The following is a 25,751-nucleotide window of genomic DNA, read 5'->3' on the forward strand; positions in this document are numbered from 1 at the left end:
AGAAATTCAATGTTTTGTTAAAGTCTTTGATATGAACTCTGAGTGGAAAAAAGACATTTTAAAATCTTTATACATTTTGGTGAGTTATACTTACAAAAATAATCCAAGGAAAAACTCCTAAAACTAAAACTAAAAATCATCATCTTCATCATTATCATCGTCATCATCAGAAGAAGAAAAGAAGGAGGAGGAGGAGGGGGAGGAGGAGGAGGAGGAGAAGTGGTTGTAGAAGTAGTAAAAGGGGAATTAAAAGAAGATGACAGTGAAGAAAAAGAAAAACAATTATTCCATAGAAAGAAGCAAAGATACAAATGTCTCTATAATAAAATCTTTCAAAGTTTGCACAATGAAAACAGTCAAGATATTACTGTATGGAAAAGCATCTCATGAGAACTACATTCAGGGATTGATATTGTGAATATGGCTATAGCCAAGTCAATGTGACAACTCAGAAATGTGTAAGAAAATACTCCAATATTAATTGGCTAGATTAAGTGGTATATTAGCACATGTATGATTGAGTATGTCAATTATTAATTGATATAGAAAGGTATAACACACTGCTATTAAACTATGGGCTACCTCTCCAGACAGGTTGTTTTTTCTCTTATCTAATTCACTTCAGATGAAAGAGGAGAAAATTAAAGGACAGATGATTTTGAACACTCTTTTCAAAAAAGTAACTGAGCTAGTCAGAGAGGAACCCATCAAGCGACTGCCAAGAAGCTTCCTTTCCAGATGTAATGACAGGTGTTAATAAGTCATGGAAAGAAAATAACCTGCCATTGTCCCAATGAAATGTTGTTTTATACTATTGCCAAAAAATGATCTGCAGAAAAGGGCAGAACTGAAAGTTCTAGGAGCCTTTGAAATACCATTTTAAAGGATGATTGTAGTCCATGATGCTGGATGCTTCTGCCCTCTCAGGAACATAATAAGAATAAGTTTATGAGAGAGTAATTGTTAATCCATAAAGGGATATGCATTTGATGTTTCAAATAAAAGTTACAACTCATGTAGACTATTATTATCAACTTAGTAAAGATCAAAAGGGGACAATCTGTGTTACATACTATAGTGAATGAATTATAGTGAGGGGTTAGAATGAATTATAGTGAGTGTAAGAAAATGGTTGTATACAGAAGACATTCAGACCAAGGGGGAAGTTACACAAGGTATGCAACAAAAAGTAATATAGAAACTTCAGTTATTGGGTCCATTAGGGATCAAGTGAAGAGACAGGAATCATAGAGTGAAGGAAATGTAAGTATTGCCTTTGATAAAAAAAAAGCAAGGGGTAAGGGTAGATAGAATTGAGCAAGCTGAATGGGATAGGACCACCACATGTCAACCTCTATATTATATTTTTCTCAGGAACTACAACCTTCCTGTAATTTTTCTGGTATGTTCCCTCTACTCCCTAAAGTATTAGTGGCCTCTTCTTTAATTTTATACATGAACACACACACACACACACACACACACACACACACACACACACACACACATTGATCTGTGTTCATTGAAAAAACACACACATGCACACATAATCATGCAATTAATTATATAAATGCAACCTGAGGATTCTATTTACTCTTGCTTATTGGTTTGTTTTTACTACTGAATAATTCATACTGTAAAACCCCAAGCTGGTATATCCTTTTCGAAGGCTGATTCTCTATGGTAGTCAGTAATTTCATACATTTCTTCAAATGTGCTTGGATGTCGTGAGATTTCCTTATCTCTTCTAACATGAAAGAATCCATTATCATTGTTTATGCCTTGTTTAAAAAGCATACTTCTGAGAATCATAATGCATTTATATATAAACATACATATACATATCAATATACATTAGCAACACTAACTGAAATGATCATGCTGTGTTCATGTATTTACATTTCTTACTATGTATATACATATATTTTATGTCTATTTGTGTGTATTGTAAACAAGACTTAATTTGAGTAATGGCATACATAAACAGATAAATGATAAAATAGAGTTTAAAGGTTGTATGGCATGGATTGCAAATAGAGAGGCATGACATATAGGGAGGGATGATCTGCAGTAAACGCTTTGAAAATTCATGTCAAAATTACCACTGTTGATGTTTTCTAAAATATGTGCATGTAATTTATAATGTGATCTCTCTGCCTAATGATAAGAAAACATCATAGTAATAGGTTCTGAAATGTGTATGAAACAGAGGTCTTGTGCACTGATTATTAAATTATGTCTTGTTCATGGAGGAGGAAAGCAGAACAGTTAATGCGTACAGCTATGGTTCACAGAACTTTCCAGCATATTTGAAGTCCTATTGAAAATTAATGACTGCCAATCGAGGAAGAGTATCAGCTTTCCAAAAGGATTTGCCTTCTTGTAGTTATGAAGTATGAAAATCTCAGCATTTAAAGCACACAGAATCACAGAATCAAGCAAGATTTAATAGTCTTCATGTATTCATACTTAGGTCTACTTCTGGTATCCCTGAAGCCTTCTGCTTGCTTAATTTTATCCCTTACTCTTCCACAAGTCTACTGTTTGGCTATGAGTTTCTGAATTTGGTTCCATTACTGATGGATAAAGCTTCTGAGGAGATATTCTTACTATGTGCCTATCTGCATGTATAATAGTATCATGAATAGTGTCAGAGTTTTGCTCCCTCTCCTACAATGGGTCTCAATTTGAGGCAGTCATTGGTTGGCAGTTCTCTAAAAGAAATTTTATCAAGACAAACAACCTGGACCCATCAGGGCACACAAAGATTGAGGCAACCAACCAAAGAGCAAGCAGAGAACTTCTACACATTTATAGCAGATATGAAACTTGATTTTCATTCTGAGCCCCCAATTCATGTGATGTTCAAAATGAGTCTTCTTCCCAATTTTATGTTGTCTGGAATCATCATGAAAGGCAAGTCTAGAAGTGTCGTGTAGGTTGAAACACCAGTTAAGTCGATGACTGTTGTGACCAACCTTAGGGGCAAAACTCTCCAATTCTTTGTGTATTATTTCTCTGTGTACCTATTCTTTGTATATTGCATTGGTATATAGTAATGCTGCTGATATTTATGCTGAATTTGAATCTGCTATTTGTTGAGAGCAGTGTCCTTTGAACTAATTTCTGGCAAGATTTTATGGTCTTTATGTAGGACAAAACATTTTCTGCAGGAATACAGACTACAAGCATTCCTTGTTTCTTCTTACATAGATGTGAAGTATTCTTACTGTATTGTGCTACCTAAGACATTGAGCACTATAATGAGTAGATGTGAAAACAGTGCCCATTTTTTTTCTGTTTTTCTTGGAATTCTTCTAGTTTTTCTTCCTTTAGAATTATGTTCTTTATGGTCTATTCCTTGTAGCAATTATTTTACTAAGAAATGCCCCGTAAAGCTCTTGTCTCTCTAAAATCTGTATAAGGAGAATGGTATCCACAGAGAGTATGCAAGGATAATAGCAAATTTTAAAAAATGAACAACATCAGCAATCAGGAAATGAAATAAAAAACCAGGTTGAGAGTCAACTAGGCTCTCAATTAGGAGGACTACCATTAACAAATATCTCTGTAAAAAATGTGAAGAATGAGGAACACATAATCACAGTTGCTAATGAGGCTGTTAACAGTTGCAGTATGTTGACTTCTCAGAAACAAAGAAACAGAAATAGCACAGGTTCTAATTTTTCCACTACAGACTTTTTCCTTATAAAAAGGACTCTGTTTCACTGGAGAGACATATGCCAGTCATTGTTCATAGCTCCTCTATTCACAACAGCAATGGCAGAGATAAGCATAGATATCTGTCACTTAAGTCATGAATAATTATGAAGTGGAAAAATATACAACAAAATTTTCAACTTTAAAGAGAAATTATAGTATGTCTACTTAGAAGTTATTCTTTCCCCACTTGCTAAAAAACATTAAGTTAAAATTATAAACCTACTCCCAAGACTCATTCTCTTATTTGGTCATGGATTTATTCCTGAAACAAAATTCCATGGTTGAACAGACAATCAAAATTTATTATTCTGCTAATATTCTTAATAAAGACTTAACGACTTAGGCAAGCATGGATCTGCCACATTTCCTTTATTATTTAAAAAGCAATTCCTGCAAAATACACTTGATTCATTCCTTGCTTGCCTTTGATATCGTTGTATTTGCTGCTGCTGCTGCCTTTGCATGATGAAACCCCCCTCCACATATGATCTACTTTTACCCTTAATGTATTAAAATACCTTTCTGCTGATAATTTGGTGTGAATGATTGTGTGTGTGTGTGTGTGTGTGTGTGTGTGTGTATAATTTGGTGTCTATATTGATTCTGGGGTCCAAACTCCACTGTAGTTGGAGGGGGAGATAGGCTTGTCTTTGAGAATTTTGAGTTGCCTGACACCAAAAATATGTCTTTAAAAGAAGGAAGCATAATAAAAAATGCCCAGTCTTGGGAGCAGAACCGATCCTATAGTTCTCTGTACCCAAATCCCATGAGGGAGAGAGCTGGACTCTCAGAAGTACAGGCAATCCTGAGAGCTCAAAGGAGACAACTACTTCTACTCACATTCCCAGCCCAAGAGGCACCAGTCAAGTGCCCTCTTTACCCTTTGTGTACAGGAACCTAGGAACAGTCAAGGGCAGGTACCTTCCAGTTTCTGCCTGCCCACCAGGATTGAAAGGCAGTTGCCAGGAGCACTGACATACCTAAGGGCAGAAGTAAGACCCAACTGGAGGCCTCAGGCTACACAAATCCAGGAGCACTCTGTGACAAGACCCTTTCATTTTCTGCCTGTGCTCTGAGCTGAGCTGTACCCAGATCCTGCTGGGGAAGACATGTCTACAGGAGTGCTGACACACATGATTACATGAGGGTCAATCCACTCCCAGAGACAGAGAGACAGGCTAACACCAGAAAACAACCTGATAGCAAGAGGCAAACACAGGAACCTAAGCAACAGAAACCAAAACTATTTGGCATCATCAGAGCCCAATTCTCCCTCCAGAGAAAATACTGGATATCCAAACACACTGGAAAAGCAAGATTTGGATTTAAAATCACATCTTAAAGGAGGCTGGAAGAGGACTTTAAAAAGGACATAAATAACTCCCTTAAAATTACAGGACAACACACATACACAAGTATAAGCCCTTAAAAAGGAAATACAAAATCCTGAAATCCCTTAAAGAATTACAGGAAAACACAAACAAACAGATGAAAAAATTAAACAAAACCATCCTGTAACTAAAAGTGGAAATAAAAACAACAAAGAAATCACAATGAGAGATAACCATGAAAATAGAAAACCTAGAAAAGAGATCAGGCATCATAGACCCAAGCATCACCAAGAGAATACAAGAGAGAGAGAGGAAGAAAGACAGACAGAGAGAGGGGGATGGGAAGGGGAGGAGGAGAGGGAGAGAGGGAGAGAGGGAGAGAGGGAGAGAGGGAGAGAGAGAGAGAGAGAGAGAGAGAGAGAGAGAGAGAGAGAGAGAGAGACTGACTCTCAGGGGCATAAGGTAACTTAGAAGACATTAACACAACCTTCAAAGAAAATGGAAAACTCAAAAACCTACCATCCAGAACATCCAGGAAATTCAGCATAAAAATGAAAAGATAAAACATAAGGAAAAGGTATAGAATAGAGCAGAGGGTCCAAATTGGAAAAGTCAGTAAATATTGCCAACAAAATTATAGAAGATAGAGATGCCAATATAAATACAAGAAATCTACAAAACACCAAATAGATTGGACCAGAAAGGAAATGATTTCTGTCACATAATTGTCAAAACACTAAACACAAAAAACAAAGAAAGAATATTAAAAGCAGTAATAGAAATGGTCAAGTAACATATAAAGGCAGACCAATCAGAAGGACACCAGCCTTCTCACCAGAGACTATGAAAGTCAAAAAGTTCTGGGCAAATGTCATACAAACCCTAAAAGAACACAAATGCCAGCCTATACTACAATATCCAGGAAAAATCTCATTTAACATAGATGGAGAAACCAAGATATTCCATGACAAAAGAAAATATACCCAATAACATTACATAAACACAGCAGAATAATAGATGGAATACCCCAACACAAATATGGAAACTACACCCTAGAAAAAGCAAGAAAGTAATCTTACAACAAAACCAAGAGAGCCACACAAGCATAATCCCACATCTAAAATAACTGTAAATAAGTCACTATTCCTCTCCAGCTCCATAAGTAGCCCAGGATATCCTTATCTAGCATCAGTGGAAGTGAAGGACCTTGGTAGGTGAATGGCATGTTGGTAAGGTGGGAGTGAGTCAGTGAGTGGGGAGCATCCTCATGGAAGGAGAGGTTATGGGCATGGGATAGTGGGTTTCCAGCAGTGAAACCAAAAAAATGGATATAATTAGAATTGTTAATAAATAAAATATCCAATAAAAATGAGGACATTATGAATTTTTCTGGCAAATGGTTGGAATTAGAAAATATCCTGAGTGATACAACACAGACACAAAGGATATATATGGTATATACTCCCTGCTAAGTAAATTTTAGCATAAAATACACAGTGCTCATGCTACTTCCCTCAGACCCTAATAACTTCAACAAGAAGGAAGGTCAGTGTGAGAATTCCTGAATCTTACTTAGAAATGAAAGCAAAACAGTCATGTGCTGCAGACAAAGAGAGGGACATGGATAGGAGAGCAGGGAGTGGAATAGTAGGGCAAGATCAAGGATAGGAAGAGACAGGAATGCGCCCCTGAGGGCCAGGATAATGAACGGAAATATACAGCCACCAGGGGTTAGGGCAAGGGTAATACCCAAGAAGTTACAGAGTCCTGGTATGAGGGAGGCTCTCTGGGCTCAATATGATTAATCTTGGCTGAAAACCTCCACGATAGGGAAGTGGAACCTGAGAAGAACATCCCCAGCAGTCAGAGAAAACCCCTGGTAAAGAGATGGAGACAAAAACCCACCTATAGTTTTGATCAAAAACTGCTCGTGTCTAAAAGAAATGCAGGGGGGAAAATGGTGCAAAGACCAAAGGAATTGTCACCCAGGAACTGGTCCAATTTGGGATTCATCCCACAGGTAGTTACCAATCCCTGACATAGTTACTGATGTTATGCTTTCAGACAGGAACCTCACATGACTGTCACTGGAAAGCACTACCCAGGTGATGACTCAGACAGAAGCAGCAGATACTCACAAACAGTCATGGGATGGAGTTCAGGGACCCCTATGGAAGAGTTAGAGCAAGATTTAAAGGAAATTAAGGAGATGACAGCCCCACAGGAAGTGCCAATTAATCTGGGTTCCAGAGGCTGAGCCACCAAGGTGAAACATATATGGGCTCCTCTAAGGATCCTGGCACATATGTAGTAGAGGGCTGCATTGTCTGATCTCAATAAGAGACAATATACCTAATCCTTTTGAGATTTCATGCCTCAGCATGGGGAAATGCCCAGGAGGCATCCTTTCAGAGAAGAAAGAGATGAAAAGGGAAGCACTCTGTGAGGGAAGACTAAGAAGGGAGCAGAAATTGGGATATATATATATATATATATATATATATATATATATATATATATATATATATATATTTAAAAAAAGGGAAAAGGGGGAGTTTGAAAACCCCAAATGCTCATTGAACAGTGGAAGTCAGGCTATAAGAAGTTAATAAATCATAAAATTGGGAAAGGACTAGATTCCACTTCAGTTATGTAGCAATAGAATTATACTCTGGCAAAGAATGTGGACTGATTTGTTCTTTGTTATAAATTTTATTTTGTTTGATTTTACATTTAATAAAAATTTGGAAATGGAAATATCAACATGAAAAGACTAATTTCTTGGCATGTTTATAATTTGCTACCAGTCTTTTGAGTCCTCACTAAAACAAGAAGCTAGATACTAAAACATAAAAAGAAGTGTAGAGTTTGTTGAGGAAAACAGCATGAGCAAGTCTAAAGTTGAACCAAGGCATGTTCTGGAAATGAATCTTTGTTCCAGAGAAACATCATAATCATGACTGGGACACAGATAAGGTACTGAAAATGCAAGGGCAGACCCAGAAAGGACACTAATTCTGAAATGATCATTCCTTTGAAAGCACCAGATCTCAAGTTGATAATCCATTCCATGGGCTCCTTTCAAACAACTTCCTAGGGAACTAATTTTACATATTCACTATTAATGAAAACAGATAATACTGCTGTCTTGGACTTTGGTATCAAGCCGACATAGAGAAGTGGAAAAAGAAGAGAAAAGCATTATTTGAATTCTTACAATATTCCCAGATATGAAAAATTTATAATTGTCAGTATTAACAGTATGTGGTATGTATTTTTTAATACTTTCACAGAACTCCTACAGGAAGAATATGCTTCTCAGAACTGGAATCTCTAAAAGAAAGCATTGAATGTCAATTACATGAACACCTACTGGGTACTTGTTTCTCGACCAGAGTGAAGAAAAGTGAATATACGTCAATTCAATGCATTTAGATAAAATAATAGGTGAATAATCATTCATAAACATGGTGCTAAAGAAACAGCTAAGAAGTGGGAGAAGAGAGAATATAAAATAATAGAGATTTAAAAAAAACAAACAAGTCAAAAAAACAAAAACAAAAAAAACAAAAAAAACAAAAACAAAACAAAAACAAAAACAAACAAACAAACAAACAAAAACAGCTGCCAGGTTTAATCCTCTAGGCATGTTGAACTTGAAAACATGAATTCAATGATGCTGATACTTCCTGTACTGGGCCCACTCAAAAATGTTACTAAACAAGTTTGTTTCCTCAACAATCAATTTGTATCAGAGATAGGGTTAAGGGTACCAATCCCTACTGTATGCTGCTCATGGTTTCTGAGAAAATAGTTATCGCTGTGTGTGTGGGGAGGGTGGCTGTGTGTGTGTGTGTGTGTGTGTGTGTGTGTGTGTGTGTGTGTGTAAACACAAGGATCCAACAGATAACTTAAAACGTGTGGTTAAAAAGTCAGTCAAGGTTTAAATGTCTGGCTCTCAGAACAAATAAAAATAGGAAAGAATTCTAAAAGGAAAATGAAGAGAGAATATTAAGGGAATGGAATAGTGATGAGATGATCCAACAACTAACATGCAAAGTTCCTACCATGTTTGAATTGATGCTCTTAGCAATGGAATGTTACTGAGGGATTAAATGAAATATGAAAGAAATTATCTCCTCTCCATGTTGTTTGTGGATTTGCATTGTTAACCTATAGTCAATATCCACCATAGAATATATATATATATATATATATATATATATAATTTACCAGAATCATAAAGTACAAACATAATCCTATAATTTGAGATAGACTGTAGAAGAATTTGGGATAGAAAAGTCATAATATCATTAGAGACCACTGTACTTTTCAGTGATCATGTAGAATAATGTTAAGGTCCATGGAGAAGAGAGAGGGCTAGGTTTAAAGCATCATATGGAAGAAACACTCTAAATGAACCTTTATGTAATAGGTGTAATTATAATAAAGCACCACAGGAAAAACTTTGCAAAACAAAGCTGTTTTCCAAAGGGTTTCAAAGTTGTTTTTCAGTATGGTAGCCACAGTTTGGAGTTTAATAATAGCTGAAGTGATATTGTTTTCGAAGGCTTAAAGAACTTTTGGAGAACTGGTGATAATTGGCACTGTGAGGAAGGATTTCAGTCATGAATAGAAAGTAAGAGAGGATATTGCTGAAGGTGCTTCCTCTTGATTTGAAACTCCAGTATTGAACGGGTATTTGGGAGAGTCTCAAACTTTTTATCACATAACAAACTCAGAAAATCTGAAGAGAGTTGAGGAGATGCAATTTCTGATAGGTTAACTGCATTGTAAAGACTTTATCAATTTTAAAACACATGTATGTATCTGAGTAGAGCTTATGAAAACATATTATACTCCTTATTGTATAGCCTTTATTTATTGCTCTAATGTGGGACATATAATATTTTCGATTCTACCTTCACTATATCTTTCTAGCAAAGTAATTAAAACCATGTCCTTATCCTTTCTAAAATTATTTGAATGAACTCAGGAATTTCATGGAGTCGCTACTTTATTTAAACAACATTATAATATAAAAGTAAATCTTCATATTGATCTGTACGAAGTTTGACCAATATGGTGGGATGATGGTTAAGATTGGTTAGACTATGTAATAGGAGCAGAAAAGGCTTACCAGCAGTGAGAAGCCATTCTGGATGGAGTCTCTGAGGTCCATGCCTCTCAGACTGCATCCATCTCAGCCATAAAAAATGGGCCATCCCAAGAAAACCCACTTTCCTGCTGTAAGCTACACTATATGTCTTGTGTCATGCACAAAAGAAAGTATCCTTGAATGACATGAACACTTCTAATAAAAAACTGACATTGGGGATTGGTTGATATTGCAGCGACACCTGCAATTGCAGTCAGCATGTTGAGAAAGACACTCAGGTTATAGGAACAAGCAATACCACTAAAGTATCTTATGCTGGACTTTGAATATGCAGATCCTCACTTCACCATGCTGAGTGATTAATAATACTTCTGAATGTACATAGAAAGTTCTCCAAGGGTGTGTGTGTGTGTGTGTGTGTGTGTGTGTGTGTGTATACAAACATTTCATGACATAGTCTGTGTATTCATAAAGAAATGTGCCATTTTTAGCATACAAAGTTATTCATGTCTTTGAAAAACATTTTTCACATTTGCTTCTGTCCCCACTTTCCCCAACAGAACCACAAATACCATGCCATACATCTATGCACTTGTACAGTAATGCACATCATTCATGTGCTCATAGGATGCTCATATCTTCATTGATATCTTCTGCTATGTATATTCACAAAACAAAAACTTGTATACAATTTTATATGCAAGATAGATCTGTAAGGTACGCCTTGTTTTTATCCCTATATGACACATATTTTTGTTGTTATTCAACTCAGACTACGTGTTGACTCAAACACATGTTTCTTTGGTTTTGCCCAAGACCACATCAATGTAGTACTTATTTATAGCTATATAGTATAGAGAGAAGAGACTTATTCAGTGACAATACTTGGGTGAGGTTTACATGGCTACAACTATATTACTTAGGAGTGTCAGTATGTTCAGGAGGAATCACACATTATTCCATTATCACCTATAAAGCTTAAAAACTAAAACTTCTAGTGTCAGTTGCTAAACCTCTTTCTTATAACATCTTTTCTTCTTGGAGTTTCATTCAAGAAATTTTCTATTGTGAGTTAGAACACAGAACTTTCCATAGACTCAGGAAAAGAAGGTGGCTTGGAGAAGCCTGCCAAGATATTACAAATGATCAGTTTTCTGGACAGAAATGTAAGAAAGCTCTGAGGAAAAGTGAAGTCACTAGGCTGGAGCACAAAAGTAATCCAGGTCTGCAACGTGCAGGTCAGAAGTAAGAAGCTGTGTTGTACTTTCTGAAATCTGTAAGCTGGTACCTGACATTTATCTTAGTCCCAGAAAAATCCCACAACCCAAAGAGCATACATTTTTCCATTTATCCAGACTTCTTCCCTCACAGGATGGATGGACATGGTGTACTTTAACAAAAAAACTGCTACAAACGAACTGAAAGCCAACCTTGTAATGTCTGCCCTTTAATTCTGAATGTTCATAGGAAAAAGTTTCACTGTGTCATATTACTGTATATGTCACATTTTAAATTAGATAATAAAAACCAGGCACAAACAGTCAAAATTCTTGTGAAGCAAATGTGAGTGAGCAGAGGCCTGGGTTTGGATTTACCTTTTAATCTAGGAGTGAGACCATAGTTTCTTCCAATATCTGATATAGAAATTGGAAGTGAGACATGGAAATAGTAGTGAATAGTGCTACAAATTCAAGGACACAAGCTCAGAATCACTATAAATTTGCAAACTTATGAGAATACTTTTTGTTCCTGCTAATATTATTGACCATAAATTTACTAGAGAGCAATCATTTTAGAATGAGGGAAATGAATTGATCTTGCAAACTTCAAATTCCATGAGATCCAGATCTGATCTAAAGACAGTTCACAATGATTCTGTGTAGAGTCTTTGTTCTCTTCAGTCATGTTATACATCAAGTAACCATGCAGGGAACTACTGATATGCTTCACATGTACAAACCCAGGTTTGTACATCTTCCTGAAAATAAAGTTTCAGATGGTTGAGTAAGATTAATCAACTTCCTTTATGCCAAAGAAGAAGCTCTGTTACATTACTTCAACACATACATTATCTCCTGGACACTCAAAGAAAATGTTTAAAATTCCATCATGATTCTGGATTCAAAAGGAAAAACACTACTCTAATAATTGAGAGTCCCAGCTTGCAGCTTGGATATATATCAAGGAGGTATGGTACTCTATTCATTCCCTCATCAACATTAAGAGTCCCATTTGTTTCACCAATGTTTTATCAGGCTGAACAACAGTATTACTATAACACTTAATGAAAGCTGAAGACCACAGTTGCTATATGGTTAATAGTTTTTTTAAATTATATTGTAAATAATTCTGAAGTCTGAGTGTAGGAGGAAGGAGGAACACTCATAAAAAATTAAAGAATGCAGAGAGCTGGACTGCCAGAAGTGCTGACAATCCTGAGAACTCAGCAGAGACTGCCACTTCTGTCCTGCTCTGCACACATTCCTGGGCCAAGAGTAAACTGCATAGTACCTCTGGATATAGGAATATATGGGGAGTCAGAGGCAGGAAGACACTGGTTTCTGCCTGCACCCAGAACTGAAATGGACCATCCTTAGAGTTCCCTGTATGCAAATCCTGTGGGGGAAAGAGCTGGACTGTCAGAGTGAGGAAACTTCTGAGAACTCAGAGGAGACAACTAATCTTGCCCACATTTCTGATGAAGAGGAAATCACATAGTGCTCTCTGTGCCCACTCAGATGCAGGAATGCTGCCTGTTCTGAGAGCCGAAAGCCAATCACCAAGAGCTTCTACACAGCTGAGAGCAGAACTCTCTGTTCCCAGATCCAGCTGAAAGAAAACAAGTCTACAGGACTGCTGACACACAGTCCTACAGCCACTGTCAGAGACAGCAAGACAAGACTAACACAAGAGACAACCTGAAGGGGTTGGGGTTTTAGCTCAGTGGTAGAGCGTTTGCCTAGTAAGCGCAAGGCCCTGGGTTCGGTTCTCGGCTCCGGAAAAAAAAGAAAAAAGAAAAAAAAAAGACTTAAGCCCAAGAGACAACCTGAAGGAGAGAGACAACCACAGGAACCTAAGCAACAAAAACCAAGACTACTTGGTATCATCAGAGCCCAGTTATCCTACCAAAGCAAATACTGGATATCCAAACACACTGGAAAAGCAAGATTTAGATTTAAAACCACATTTTTTATGATGATAGAGGACTTTAAGATGGGCATAAATAACTCCCTTGAAGAAATACTGGACAACACAATTAAATAAATGGAACCTCTAAAAGGGGAAAGACAAAAATCCCATAAAAAGTTACAGGAAACTACAACCAAACAGATGAAAGAATTGAATAAAACTATCCAAGATCTAAAATGGAAGTTGAAACAATAATGAAAACACAGGGGAGACAACTCAGGAGATAGAGAAAGTAGGAAAGAGATCACGAGTCATATGCAACTAACACCACCAGAATACAAGAGATAGAAAAGAGAATATCAGGGGCAGAACACACCACAGAAATCACTGACACAACTGTCAAAGATAATGTAAAATGAAAAAAAGCTCCTAACCAAAAAATCCAGGAAATCCAGGACACAATGTGACTATCAAACCTAAGTATAATAGGTAGAGACAAGAGCAAATGTCTCAATTTAAAGGGCCAGTAAAGGTCTTCAACAATATTATAGAAGAAAACTTTCCTAACCTAAAGAATGAAATGCCAGTAACCATACCAGGAGCCTACAGAACTCCAAACAAATAGGACCAGAAAAGAATTTTTTCCTATCACAAGATAGTCAAAACACCAAATGCCAAAAACAAAGACAGAATATTAAAAGCAATAAAGGAAAAAGTCCGGTAACATATAAAGACAGATGTATCAGAATTACAACAGACTTCTCACCATGAGACTATGAAAGCCAGAAGATCCTGGATAGATAGCATACAGACCCTATGAGAACACAAATGCCAGTCCAGGCTACTATATCCAGAAAAATTCTCAATTAACATAGATGGAGAAACCAAGATACTCTATCACAAGACCAAATTTACACACTATATATCTACAAATCCAGCCCTACAAAGGATAATAGACAGAAAATTCTAACACAAGGAGGGAAAGTACACCCTAGAAAAAGCAAAAAAGTAATCACCTTAGAATGAAACCAAAAGAAGTGAGCCACAAAAACAAAATTCCACCTCTAACAACAAAAATAAAAGGAAACAAAAATCAGTATACCTTAATATTTCTTAACATCAATGGACAACTTTCCCAATAAAAAGACATAGACTAACAGACTGAATACATAAAGAGACACAGCCATCTGCTACATACAGGAAACACACCTCAGTAACAAAGACAGATACTACCTCAGAGTAGAAAGCTAGAAAACAACTTTTCAAGCAAATGATGCCAAGAAAAAAAGCTGCAGCAGCCATTCTAATATTGAAAAAAACTGACATTCAACCAAAAATTATCAAAAAAGGACACTTTATATTCATCAAAGAAAATATCCACCAAAATGAACACTCAATTCTTAACATTATGCTTCCAATGCCAGAGCAACATCCTTACAAAAGTTCAAAGCACACATTGCACCTCACAGGAAAATAGTGGGAGATTTCAACACAATAATCTTATCAATGGACAGATCATGCAAATAGAAATTGAACAGATACACAGAGAAGCTAACAGACAAACCAAATGGATTTAACAGATATTTATAGAACCTTTCATCCTAAATCAAAGAACATACCTTCTTCCCAGGAACTCATGGTACATTCTCCAAAATTGACCATATAATTGGTAACAAAAGAGGCCTCAAGTGATATTAGAAGATTGAAATAATCCCATGGATCCTATCAGATTACCATGGACTAACACTGGTCTTCGATAAGAAAAAATACAACAGAAAGCCCACATATATGTGGAAGTTGAACAGCACTCTACTTAATGATAACTTGATCAAGAAAGAAGAAAGAAATTAAAGACTTTTTAGAATTTAATAAAAATGAAGGCACAACATACACACAATTGTGGGACACGATGAAAGCAGTGCTCAAAGGAAAACTCATAGCAATGAGTGCCTCCAAAAATAAACTAGAGAGATCACACAATAGCAGCTTAACAGCACACCTCAAAGTTCTTGAACAAAATGAAGCAAATACAAAAAAGGCAGGAAATAATCAACCTCGGAGCTGAAATCAAGCAAGTAAAAGCAAAAGAACTATACAAAGAATCAACAAAGCCAAAAGCTGGTTCTTTGAGAAAATCCATATGATAGATATACCCTTACAAAACTAACAAAAGGGCACATAAAGTATATCCAAATTAACAAAATCAGCAATTAAAAGGGATACATAACAACAGAATCTGGGGAAATAAAAAAGAATCATCAGATCCTACTGAAAAAGCCTATATATATCAAAACTGGAAAATCAGAATGAAATGAACAATTTTCTAGATAGATTCCAGGTACCAAAGTTAAATCAGGATCATACAATCCATCTAAATAGTACCATAATGCCTAAAGAAATAGAAGGAGTCACTGAATATCTCCCAACCAAAATAAGCCCAGGACGAGATGGGGTTAGTGCACAACTCTATCAGACCTTCATAGAAGACTTCATACCAATGCTGTACAAACTATTCCCCCAAAATATAAATGGAAGGAGCACTATCTAATTCCTTCTATGAAGCCACAATTATGCTTATACCTAAAACACACATAAAGCCAACAAAAAAGATAACTTCAGATCAATTTCCCTTATGACTATCAATGCAAAAATATTCAATAAATTTCTCTCAAATTGAATCCAAGAACACATCAAAGTGATCATCCTGCATGATCAAGTAGGCTTCATGCCAGTGATGCAGGGATAGTTAAATACATGGAACTCCATCAACATAACTCACTATGTGAACAAACTCATTAAAAAAAACACGAAAATCCTGAGGGAGAGAGAGCTGAATTCCCAGAAGTACAGACAATCCTGAGACCTCAGGGAAATCCATCACTTCTGCCCTCCTCTGCTCACATTCCTGGACCAAGAGGAAACTGCATAGTGCCTGTGGATACAGGAATAGAGGAGAAGTCGGAGGCTGGAAGCTTCTAGTTTCTGCCTGCGCCCTAAACTGAGCTGAAACAACCCCATAACTGGCACCCAAATCCTGTGGGAGAGAGTGCTGGACCCTCAGTATTGTGAATAATCCTGAAAAGTAAGAGTAGGCAACTTACTGCCCACATTCCTGACTCCCAAAAAAATTGCCTAGCGCCATCTCTGCCCTCTGGGCAGAGGGACATAGGAGCAGTCAGTGGCAGGAACTTTCAGGTTTCTGCCTGTGCTAAGAACTGAAAGCCAGTCATAAGGAGCACCTAAAAACTGAGAGCAGAGGAAAAACCAACTCTTCTGTGCCAAGCAACCTGCCTGGAGGCTTGTCACACAAGCCAAGGAGCAGTTCTCTGTTCCCAGATCCAGCCTAAAGAAAACAAGTCTATAGGAGTGCTGACAGATAGGCCTACAAGAGGGTCAAGCCACTCTCAAAGACAGAAAAGAAAGCTATGATCAGAGATACCCTGATGGCAAGAGGCAAAAACAGAAACCTAAGCAACAGAAATCAAGTCTTTTTGGCACCATCAGAACCCAGATCTCCCACAAAAAAAAAATGCTGGATATCCATACACACCAAAAAAGCAAGATTTGGATTTAAATCACATTTTATGATGATGATAGAGGACATTAAAAAAGACATAAATAACTCCCTTAAAAAAACACAGGACAATAAAAGTAAACAAGTAGAAGTCCTTACAGATGAAACACAAAAAATTCCTTAAAGAATTACAGGAAAACACAACAAACTCTGAAAGGAATTGAACAAAATCATCCAGGATTTAAAAATTGAAATAAAAACAATGAAGAAAGTATGAAAGGAGACAACCCTGGAGATAGAAAACTTATGGAAGAGATTAGGAGTCAAAGATGCAAGCATCACCAACAGAATACAAGAGATAGAAGAAAGAAGCTCAGGGGCAGAAAATACCATAGAAAATATATACGCAACCATCAAAGATAATGTAAAATGCAAAAAGATCCTAGCAAAAATCATCCATGAAATCTAGGCCACAATGAGAATATCAATTCTAAGGGTAATAGGTATAGAAGATACTGAAGACTCCCATCTTAAAAGGCCAGGAATTATCTTCAATGAAATTATAGATGAAAACTTCCCTAACCTGAAGACAGAGATGCCCCTAATATACAAGAACTCCAAATAGATTGGGCCAGAAAAGAAATTCTTCCCCTCACATAATAGTCAAAACACCAAATGTACAAAACAAAGAAAGAATATTAAAAGCAGTCAGCGAAAAAGGTCAAGCAACATATAAAGGCAAACCTATGAGAATTAAAGCAGACTTCTTACCAGAGACTATGAAAGCCAGAAGATCCTGGGCAGATATAATATTGAACCAAAAAAAAAAAAAAACAAAAAACAAAAAACACACAACTGAGAGACCAAACTACTATATCCAGCAAAACTCTCAATTAACATAGAGAAACCAAGATATTCCATGACAAAACCAAATTTGCACAATCTTTGTACAAATCCAGCCTTGCAAAGGAAAATAGAAGGAAAACTCCAACACAAGGAAGGAAACTACACCCTAGCAAAAGCAAGAAAGTAATCATCTTGCAATGAAACCAAAAGAAGAGAGCCACACTCACAGAATTCCACCTCTAACACCAAAAATTACAGAAAACAAAAATCAGTATTCTTTAACATCAATGGACAAATTCCCCAATAAAAAGACATAGACTAATAGACTGAATACATAGAGACACAGCATTCTGCTGGATACAAAAAACTCACCTCAAAGACAAATGCAGATACTACCTCAGAGTAAAAGGCTGAAAAACACCTTTCCAAGCAAATTGTGCCAAGAAAAAAAAAGCTGGAGTACCCATTCTAATATCAATTATAATCAACTTTCAACCAGAGTTATCAAAAAAGATAAGGAAGTACACTTCATATTCATCAGAGGAAAAAATCCACTAAGATGAACACTCACTCCTTCAATCCTAAATACCTGTGCTCCAAATGCAAGGGCACCTACATTCAGAAAAGAAAAGAGAAGAAAAGAAGAGAAAAGGAAAAGAAAAGAAAAAAGAAAAGAAAACAAGAAAGAAAAACTTTAATATGCTCAAATCATACATTGCACTCACAAAATAATAGAAGGAGATGTAAACACCCCACTGTCATCAATGGACAGATCATGGAAACAGAAGACAAACACAGACATACAGAAGTCAACAGTGTTATGAACTAAATGGACTTAACAGATATTTATAGAATATTTCTTCCTAAAACAAAAGGATATACCTTATTTTTAGCACTACATAGTTCCTTCTCCAAAATTGACCATATATTTATTCGACCACATTCATCCTATCAGATCAGCAAAGACTAATGTCTTCAAAAATAACAAAAACGACAGAAACCCCATGTATACATGGAAGTTCAACAACTACCTACTCAATGATAACTTGCTCAAGGAAGAAATAAAGAAAGAAATTGAAGACTTTTTAGAATTTAAGAAAATAAAGAAACAATATACATAAAATTATGGGACACAATGAAAGTAGTGCTAAAACAAAAACTCATAGTTCTGAGTGACACCAAAAAGAAGCAGGAGAGAACACACATTAGCTGCTTCACAGCACAGCTAAAAGCCCTAGAAAAAAAGAAGCAAATACACTGAAGAGGAGTGGAGAGCAGGAAATAAGCAAACTCAAGGCAGACATCAACCAAGTAGAAACATAAAGAACTATACAAAGCATAAACAAAGCCAGGAGCTGGTTCTTTGAGAAAATCTACAAGATAGATAATGCCTTAGCCAGACTAATCAGAGGGCACAGAGAGTATATCCAAATTAACAAAATCAGAAATGAAAAGGGAGACATAACAATAAAATCTAAGGAAATTAAAGAAATCATTAGATCTCACTACAAAAACCTATATTCAACAAAACTGGAAAATATGGAGAAAATGGAATATTTTCTAGACAACTACGAGGTACCAAAGTTAAATCAGGAACAGATAAACCTTCTAAACAATTCCATAACTCCTAAAAATATAGAAGTTATTAAAATTCTCCCAACCAAAAAGTACCTAGAACCAGTTGGGTTTAGTGCAGATTTCTATCAGATCTTCAAGGAAGAACTCATACCAATACTATCCAAACTATCCCACAAAAAAAGAAACAGATGGACCTCTACCAAATTCCTTCTACGAAGCCACAATTATGCTTGTACATAAATGACACAAAGACCCAACAAAAATAAGAAATTCAGATCAATTTACCTTATGAATAGTACCACAAAAATACTCAATAAATTTCTTGCAAATTGAGTAGAAGAACACATGAAAATGATGATCCAGAATGATAAAATAGGTGAAAGCAATCTACAGAATCAATGCAATCCCCATCAAAATTCCAACTCACTTCTTCATAGATATATAGTTATATAGAGCAATTTGCAAATTCATTTAGAATAACAAAAAAGCAGGATATTGAAAACTATCCTCAACAATAAATTAACATCTGGGAAATCATCATCCCAGGATTCAAGCAGTATTATAGAACAATAGTGAAAATATTGTATGACATTGGTACAGAGACAAGCAGGTAGATGAGTGGAACAGAATTGAAGACCCAGAAATGAAACGACACACCTATGGTCACTTGATCATTGACAAAGGAGCTAAAACCATCCAATGGAAAAAAAGATAGTATTTTTAACAAATGTTGCTGCTTCAACTGGAGGTCACCATGTAGAAGAATGAAAATTGATTCATTCTTGTAGTCCTGTACAAATCTTAAGGCCAAGTGGATCAAGGACCTCCACAATAAGCCAGATTCACTCAAACTAATAGATGAAAAAGTGGGGAAGAGCCTCGATAACATGGGCACTTGGAAAATTTTCCTGAATGAAACACCAATGGCAAATGCTCTAAGATCAAGAATCAATAAATCATAAAGTTTGTTAACTACTTTAGTTGGGTTCTGGGAAATTCACTTATGTATTCAGGAAGAACATGAAGTACTCTTGAGCTCTGAGGCATCACTCCAAGCTCTGTTGCTTTTCTTTTCATATCCAATTAAACATAATGAGTCATAGAATACAGGGTCATTTCCTGTCCTATCCTGAGGCTTTGGACCTCTAACCAAATCAGAGTATAAGCCAGGAAGAAACCTTAAAGGAACTTCCTTTACATAATGTAATGACTGGTATTAATGTGTCATAGAAAAAATCATCTTGCCATTGTAAAAGTTAAAGATTGTTTCTGAACCTTTGCCTTTGAAAAGGGCAAAACTAAATGGTCCTACATGGCCTGAAATACCATCCTTCTATGAGGAAATGTGTATCTTGACCTTAGATGATACTGCTCACTCAGGATCCCAAAGACAAAGAGTTTCTGGAATACTAAAAGTTCAGCTTAAATGGTATATCAATTGGAAGACAAGAGAACAGTGATATCTTTGTTAAGTAGGAACAACAACTTAGGAGAGCTCAAAGGGGAAGAGTACAATTTATGGAGAAAGCTGGAGTGATGAGATAGCTTAGAGCTGTGAGAGAATAAGTAGGGGAGATACAGAGAAGATGAAGTGGAAGATATGGCCCAGATACAAACAGAAGAGGATGGAGATATGGCATCTTGTAGAAGCAAGGAGAAGAAAGAGAAAACAAAGAGAACAGCAATAGAGGAAGGAGAATGGGTGAAAAAACATACGGTACTGAAAAGGAGCCAATCCAAAGTAAGAGTACAGGATAAGAGGCCAACTCATTTACAGGCTGTACTAACTTCCTGATCCAGGTTTACTGCTGTTCCACTCAAAGCCGTGAACCCAAGTCCAGTTCTAAGAAGACCGTGGACTGCCTCCTCTACACTCAACTATTTCTGCTTACCACCCTCATATTAGTTCTGAACCTGAGTCATTACCCTGTGATAGGTCAGATTGTGGGTACATGGAGGAATCTAGTATAGAGGAGGAAGGTGCCCCAGAAGCACTGAACTTTGCTGTCAGCCAGTACAATGAAAACAGCAGTGACATGTACCTGAGCCATATGGTGGAAGTGAAAACGGTCCCAAAAAAAGAAGGGGTATGTGACCCTTTATTGAATAATTGTGTGTGTGTGTGTGTGTGTGTGTGTGTGTGTGTGTGTTTTCCTTAGTATATCTAGCATTCTCTCCACCCTGCTGCTCTTTAATCCTGATTCAGTCTGCTTTGTAACTAGTGATTTGATGTGGACATGACGACAGTATTAACTTTTTTTTCCTTTCATAATGTGTTTTCCTCAGATATTTTCTGTTCTCTGGAAGCTCTAGTAGATGGACTTACCCCAAGTACAATAACCTCTGTTTCACTCCTTTGAAATATAGCAGTATGCTAGTAGTGGGTACATGTTTGTTTCTTGCTAAACTTCCAAGCCACACCAGAACAGAGGTTTTAAAACAGGGTCCTCGTAGAAGAACCTCTTATCATCAGGCTTTTTTGGTCCAGGACCATTGTAAACAGATAGTTAGGTGACCACACAAAGTAATTTCTCACCAAAACTACCTTCCCTGCTTGAAATTTTTAGTGTACTTTATTAAATTCTTATTCTGCTTATGGACAAACATCAAAATCAATCACAACTACAACACAGAGGCTCTCTGTCAATCTATAATATATTGTTCCCACCACATTTGATTGTGATAACCCAGCTTCCTCAATTTCCCCAAGCCCATGCATTCAGTTGTTGCTGTTTTTTAATGTTTTCTTAACAAACTGTTTAGTGTGCATTTTCCATCATGTAAACTGAAACTTTTCTATATTTTAACAGATTGTAAAAAGTAAATCAAAAACAAAAGTTCATATATAAGATCACTCAGTTTGAACAGTTCCATTAGTAGCCACTCACAGAATGGCTTCATGTCATAACACTCCCCTGACATTTGAGCTTCCTTTGAATAAGTTATTTTTTAGATTTTATTGTTGTATCACCTTGCACCCAGCAATGGTCATAAGCCTGATACATGAAGAGAGGGATACACTAATGTGATATTGCTTAGGTATGTTGAAACTACTTCAAGTATGTATAGACACAATGATGCTCCATAGTGAAATCGTGTAAAAATGTATTTCTTAGAAAAGTGTTTTCATCTCACATAACAAATAACTACATAGACAAAGTATGAGTCCTTTCCATCCAATTCTTCTTCAGGATGAATAAATATTGCAATCTATGTTACCACATGAGTCTTTATAATAAGGAGTACCAGCACTCCAGAGTCTCTTAGCTTCATTTTGCATGGTGATATAGAAGTGTTCTTGAAATCAGCTTCAATAAATTGCTTTTACATCCTCTAGATGTGTTTTTTGGGTACTAGTTTAGGTTAACCTGGAAAATTTTGTGTAGAGGATCTCAGGGAACTCTACCTGAACATATAAACATGGAGATAGACCTCAGCACATATAGGAGAATGCTACAAGAAAGATAAGGGACCACGAGCCCTTACTAGTGATTTCTAGGCCACAGGATATAGAACAAAGGATGTAGTTTACAGTAACAGCCTTCATTCTATTAAAAACTGTTCCAAATTTAATCATCTCTGCAGAAACTATTTCACAACCAAGTGGTAGGTGACACTAACATAAATATAAACACGGCAATGTGTCATGCTATGTCAGTATAGAGATCTCTTTCCTTCTTGTCTTGAATTTTAAAGGTGTAAAGGATAACCCATTTATTCCTGTCTACTGTATTTTCCCATAGACACAGGATAACCTTCTCAGGTAACATGATTCTTGGTAGCCTGTAAGTAATCAATTATGATACAAGAATAAATAAAAAGGAAAATTCTATTGAGGCACCTACATTGCCAATGTGATTTTAATGAGAAATAGATTAAAGATTCTAAAGAAAATTTCCATGGGCTTGGGTAATAACTTTTACAGATTGAGTGAATCCTGATTCTCCTAAGAGTCCTCTCCCTTAATCAATTGTTTAATTTTAAAATAAATATGTTGATAGATGCTGTTTTTTCAATAAATACTGCTTTGGCTTCAGTCAGAGAAGATGCACCTAACTCTTAAGAGACTGGAGTTCCCAAGAAGTTTAGAGGTCTGGTGTTGTGGTAAGGTGGGGATATCCTTGTGGAGACACAGGGTAGGGGTAAGGGGAGGGGAAGAGGTGTGGAGCTGTAGGGGACTGGGAGGGGAATAAAATCTGTAGTATAAAAATTAATCAATCAATAAAAATTTATGTCTTTAATTATTAGTGATGAGAGTTTGTAGGGGAGATACTTATAGAAATAGTCTTTAAGATTCTTGTTCTACCTCATGTGTTTGCGTAAATCATTCTTCTATGTCCTGTGCTCTGTTGAATGTCACTATGGTGTTAACTTCTTGGTTCTCCAAATCTTTCCTTTCTTTGCATAATGGATTAGGACCTCTGAAAACCTGACTGCTACATAAAAAGAAATTCCTACATAAACATTGTCAGTTGTGCATATTGTGTGTGTTGAGTAAAGCATTAGAGAATCTTAGACCATTGCTACCTGAAAAGAGTGGGTGAATCTCATTTCGTTGATATGAAGGTTAATCCTAAAAGATGCATGGGATTCACTTCTGATTCCACTGTGTTCTTAACACTTTGTTTGCTTTCACTATTTGATTCTCTATAGTTCTGACATGTTGAGCCTTTGGTTCCCTGTCGGAAAAGGAACTAAATATATTTAATTAAATATGTAAGACACACTTGAGAATTTCAGAATCAAAAGATATTCCTAGTAACACTTGCACTTAAGGTGAAGACAATGGAAGGATTTATTACTTTTGTATTGAAAAATAATTTTAGTGAAACATCTGATGTCCTCATGATCATGTAGGGATGAGTATGAATAAAGGAAAATAATGTATTTTCTGCTGTGACTAGGATTCAGCTAAAGTTTAATAGTGAGGAACAGAACTTCATCCTCATTTGTGAGCTTAGGTCTGAAGTTAGTCCTGTGCTTTGATCCCCAGATATCATTTGTCCTCTAAGTAGCCTTGCATTGATGAATACAAGTTTTTATTGTCCCTTTCCTGGTTGACTCCTCAGAGTCACTACTCCAAAATATTAGAACCACTGAGTTTTCTATGTCCTATCTTACTTCCTTGAAATTAAAATAACTTATTGGAAGTTCAGTCTAAAGTTAAAAGTGAATCTTTTTCTCTTCTCCTTAGGTGGTGGCTGAGAGGATCTTGTTATTTGATGTGATCCTAGGAAAAACTACATGTATGAAGACACAGGCCTGACTTGAGCAACTGTCTCTTAAATGAAGAGACTGATCAGAAAGAGGTATGAACAAAGCATATGTCATAGATACATTGTGAAAATAGAGGAATGTACAAGCTTGTAAGATTGTGAAAGTAAAGGTGGGATCATGTGGGATACAATAAAAAAAAAGAAATAACCTAACAGACTGGATAAATAAACAGGATCCAGTATTTTGCTGCATACAGGAAATACAACTCAGTGACAAAGACAGAAACTACCTGAGAGCAAAAAATCTGGAAAAAAAATCCAAGAAAGTGGTCCCAAGAAACAGGCTAGAGTAGCCATTCTAATATCCAACGAAATCTAATTTCAACCAAAAATTATCAATACTGATAAGGAGGGACACTTCATACTCAACAAATGAAAAATCTATCAGGATGAATCCTCAATTTTGAACATTTTGTTCCAAATGCAAAGGCATCTACATTTATAAAAGAAGCCTTTTACTAAAGTTCAAAGCATACCTGCAACATTATACTCTTATCAATGGTAGATTTTTCTTTTTTTTAGACTATGTCTTTTTCTATTGGGTATTTTTACCATAATTACTAATTTTTTACAGACTAAGTTCTTCTATGAACATAGATCAAAAATTCTCAATAAAATACTTGCAAACAAAATCCAAGAACACATAAGAAGATCATTCACCATGATCAAGCAGGCTTCATGTCAGAGATGCAGTGATGGTCCAATATATGAAAATCCATTAATGTAATCAACCATATAGAAACATGTAAAAAAACCCATAATCATTTCATTTAATAAAGGCCTATGCAAAATCCAATACACTCCTTTGTGATAAAATTCCTAAAGAGACTAGAAGGTATTCTCTATGAATACACCAGCTTAATTTCCTTCTGTTCAATGAGCTGGGCAGAAGTTGTCCTTAGCAATAGGGCCCCACTGTCATCTTTCAGAGAACAATCCTTTGTCCTAGCATCAGTCTGGATTGTTTGGAGATTTCCAATACACCTCTTTGGCCAACAGCACAACTAAATACTACCCAGTCCCACTACTGAAAGCCTTGCCTGGTTAAAGGAGCTGGCTAATTGGTTCTCCATATTCCCCATTATTAGGAATCCTCACTAAAACTACCTTTATTGATTCCAGACAGGGTTCACTACACAGGGTTTTCACATTGACTCCAAAGTGTCCCATAATTCCAGCTATCTCTCTTCCCTTCTCCTTTCATCTCATCTTCCTTCATACCTGATTCCTCCCAA

At 36.4% G+C, this 25,751-nt stretch overlaps 1 protein-coding gene and 1 long non-coding RNA gene across 3 annotated transcripts in view; one reads left to right on the forward strand and one right to left on the reverse strand.

Moving 5' to 3' along the window:
• Cyss (cystatin S) overlaps window positions 1-21,116 on the reverse strand; it is a 38,358-nt gene extending 17,242 nt beyond the window's left edge. Inside the window, exon 1 of one of the 2 annotated variants that reach the window (XM_087651042.1) lies at window positions 21,029-21,116. Coding sequence is in view for 1 of the 2 variants with exons in the window: in XM_087651041.1 (XP_087507167.1) it covers window positions 20,957-21,011 (55 nt within the window). In the remaining variant the exon portion in view is untranslated. Of the gene's footprint in view, window positions 1-20,956 lie in introns of both variants that reach the window. The other variant, XM_087651041.1, reaches the window with a different exon arrangement.
• Cyssl3 (cystatin S like 3) lies at window positions 21,105-24,549 on the forward strand. The gene is made up of 2 exons (NR_144435.1): window positions 21,105-21,327; window positions 24,435-24,549. It is a non-coding gene; the product is annotated as a cystatin S like 3 (long non-coding RNA).
• Window positions 24,550-25,751: the final 1,202 nt, after the last annotated feature.

Source organism: Rattus norvegicus, chromosome 3, assembly GCF_021556685.1.
Source record: "Rattus norvegicus strain SHRSP/BbbUtx chromosome 3, alternate assembly SHRSP_T2T, whole genome shotgun sequence".
NCBI lineage: Eukaryota > Metazoa > Chordata > Mammalia > Rodentia > Muridae > Rattus > Rattus norvegicus.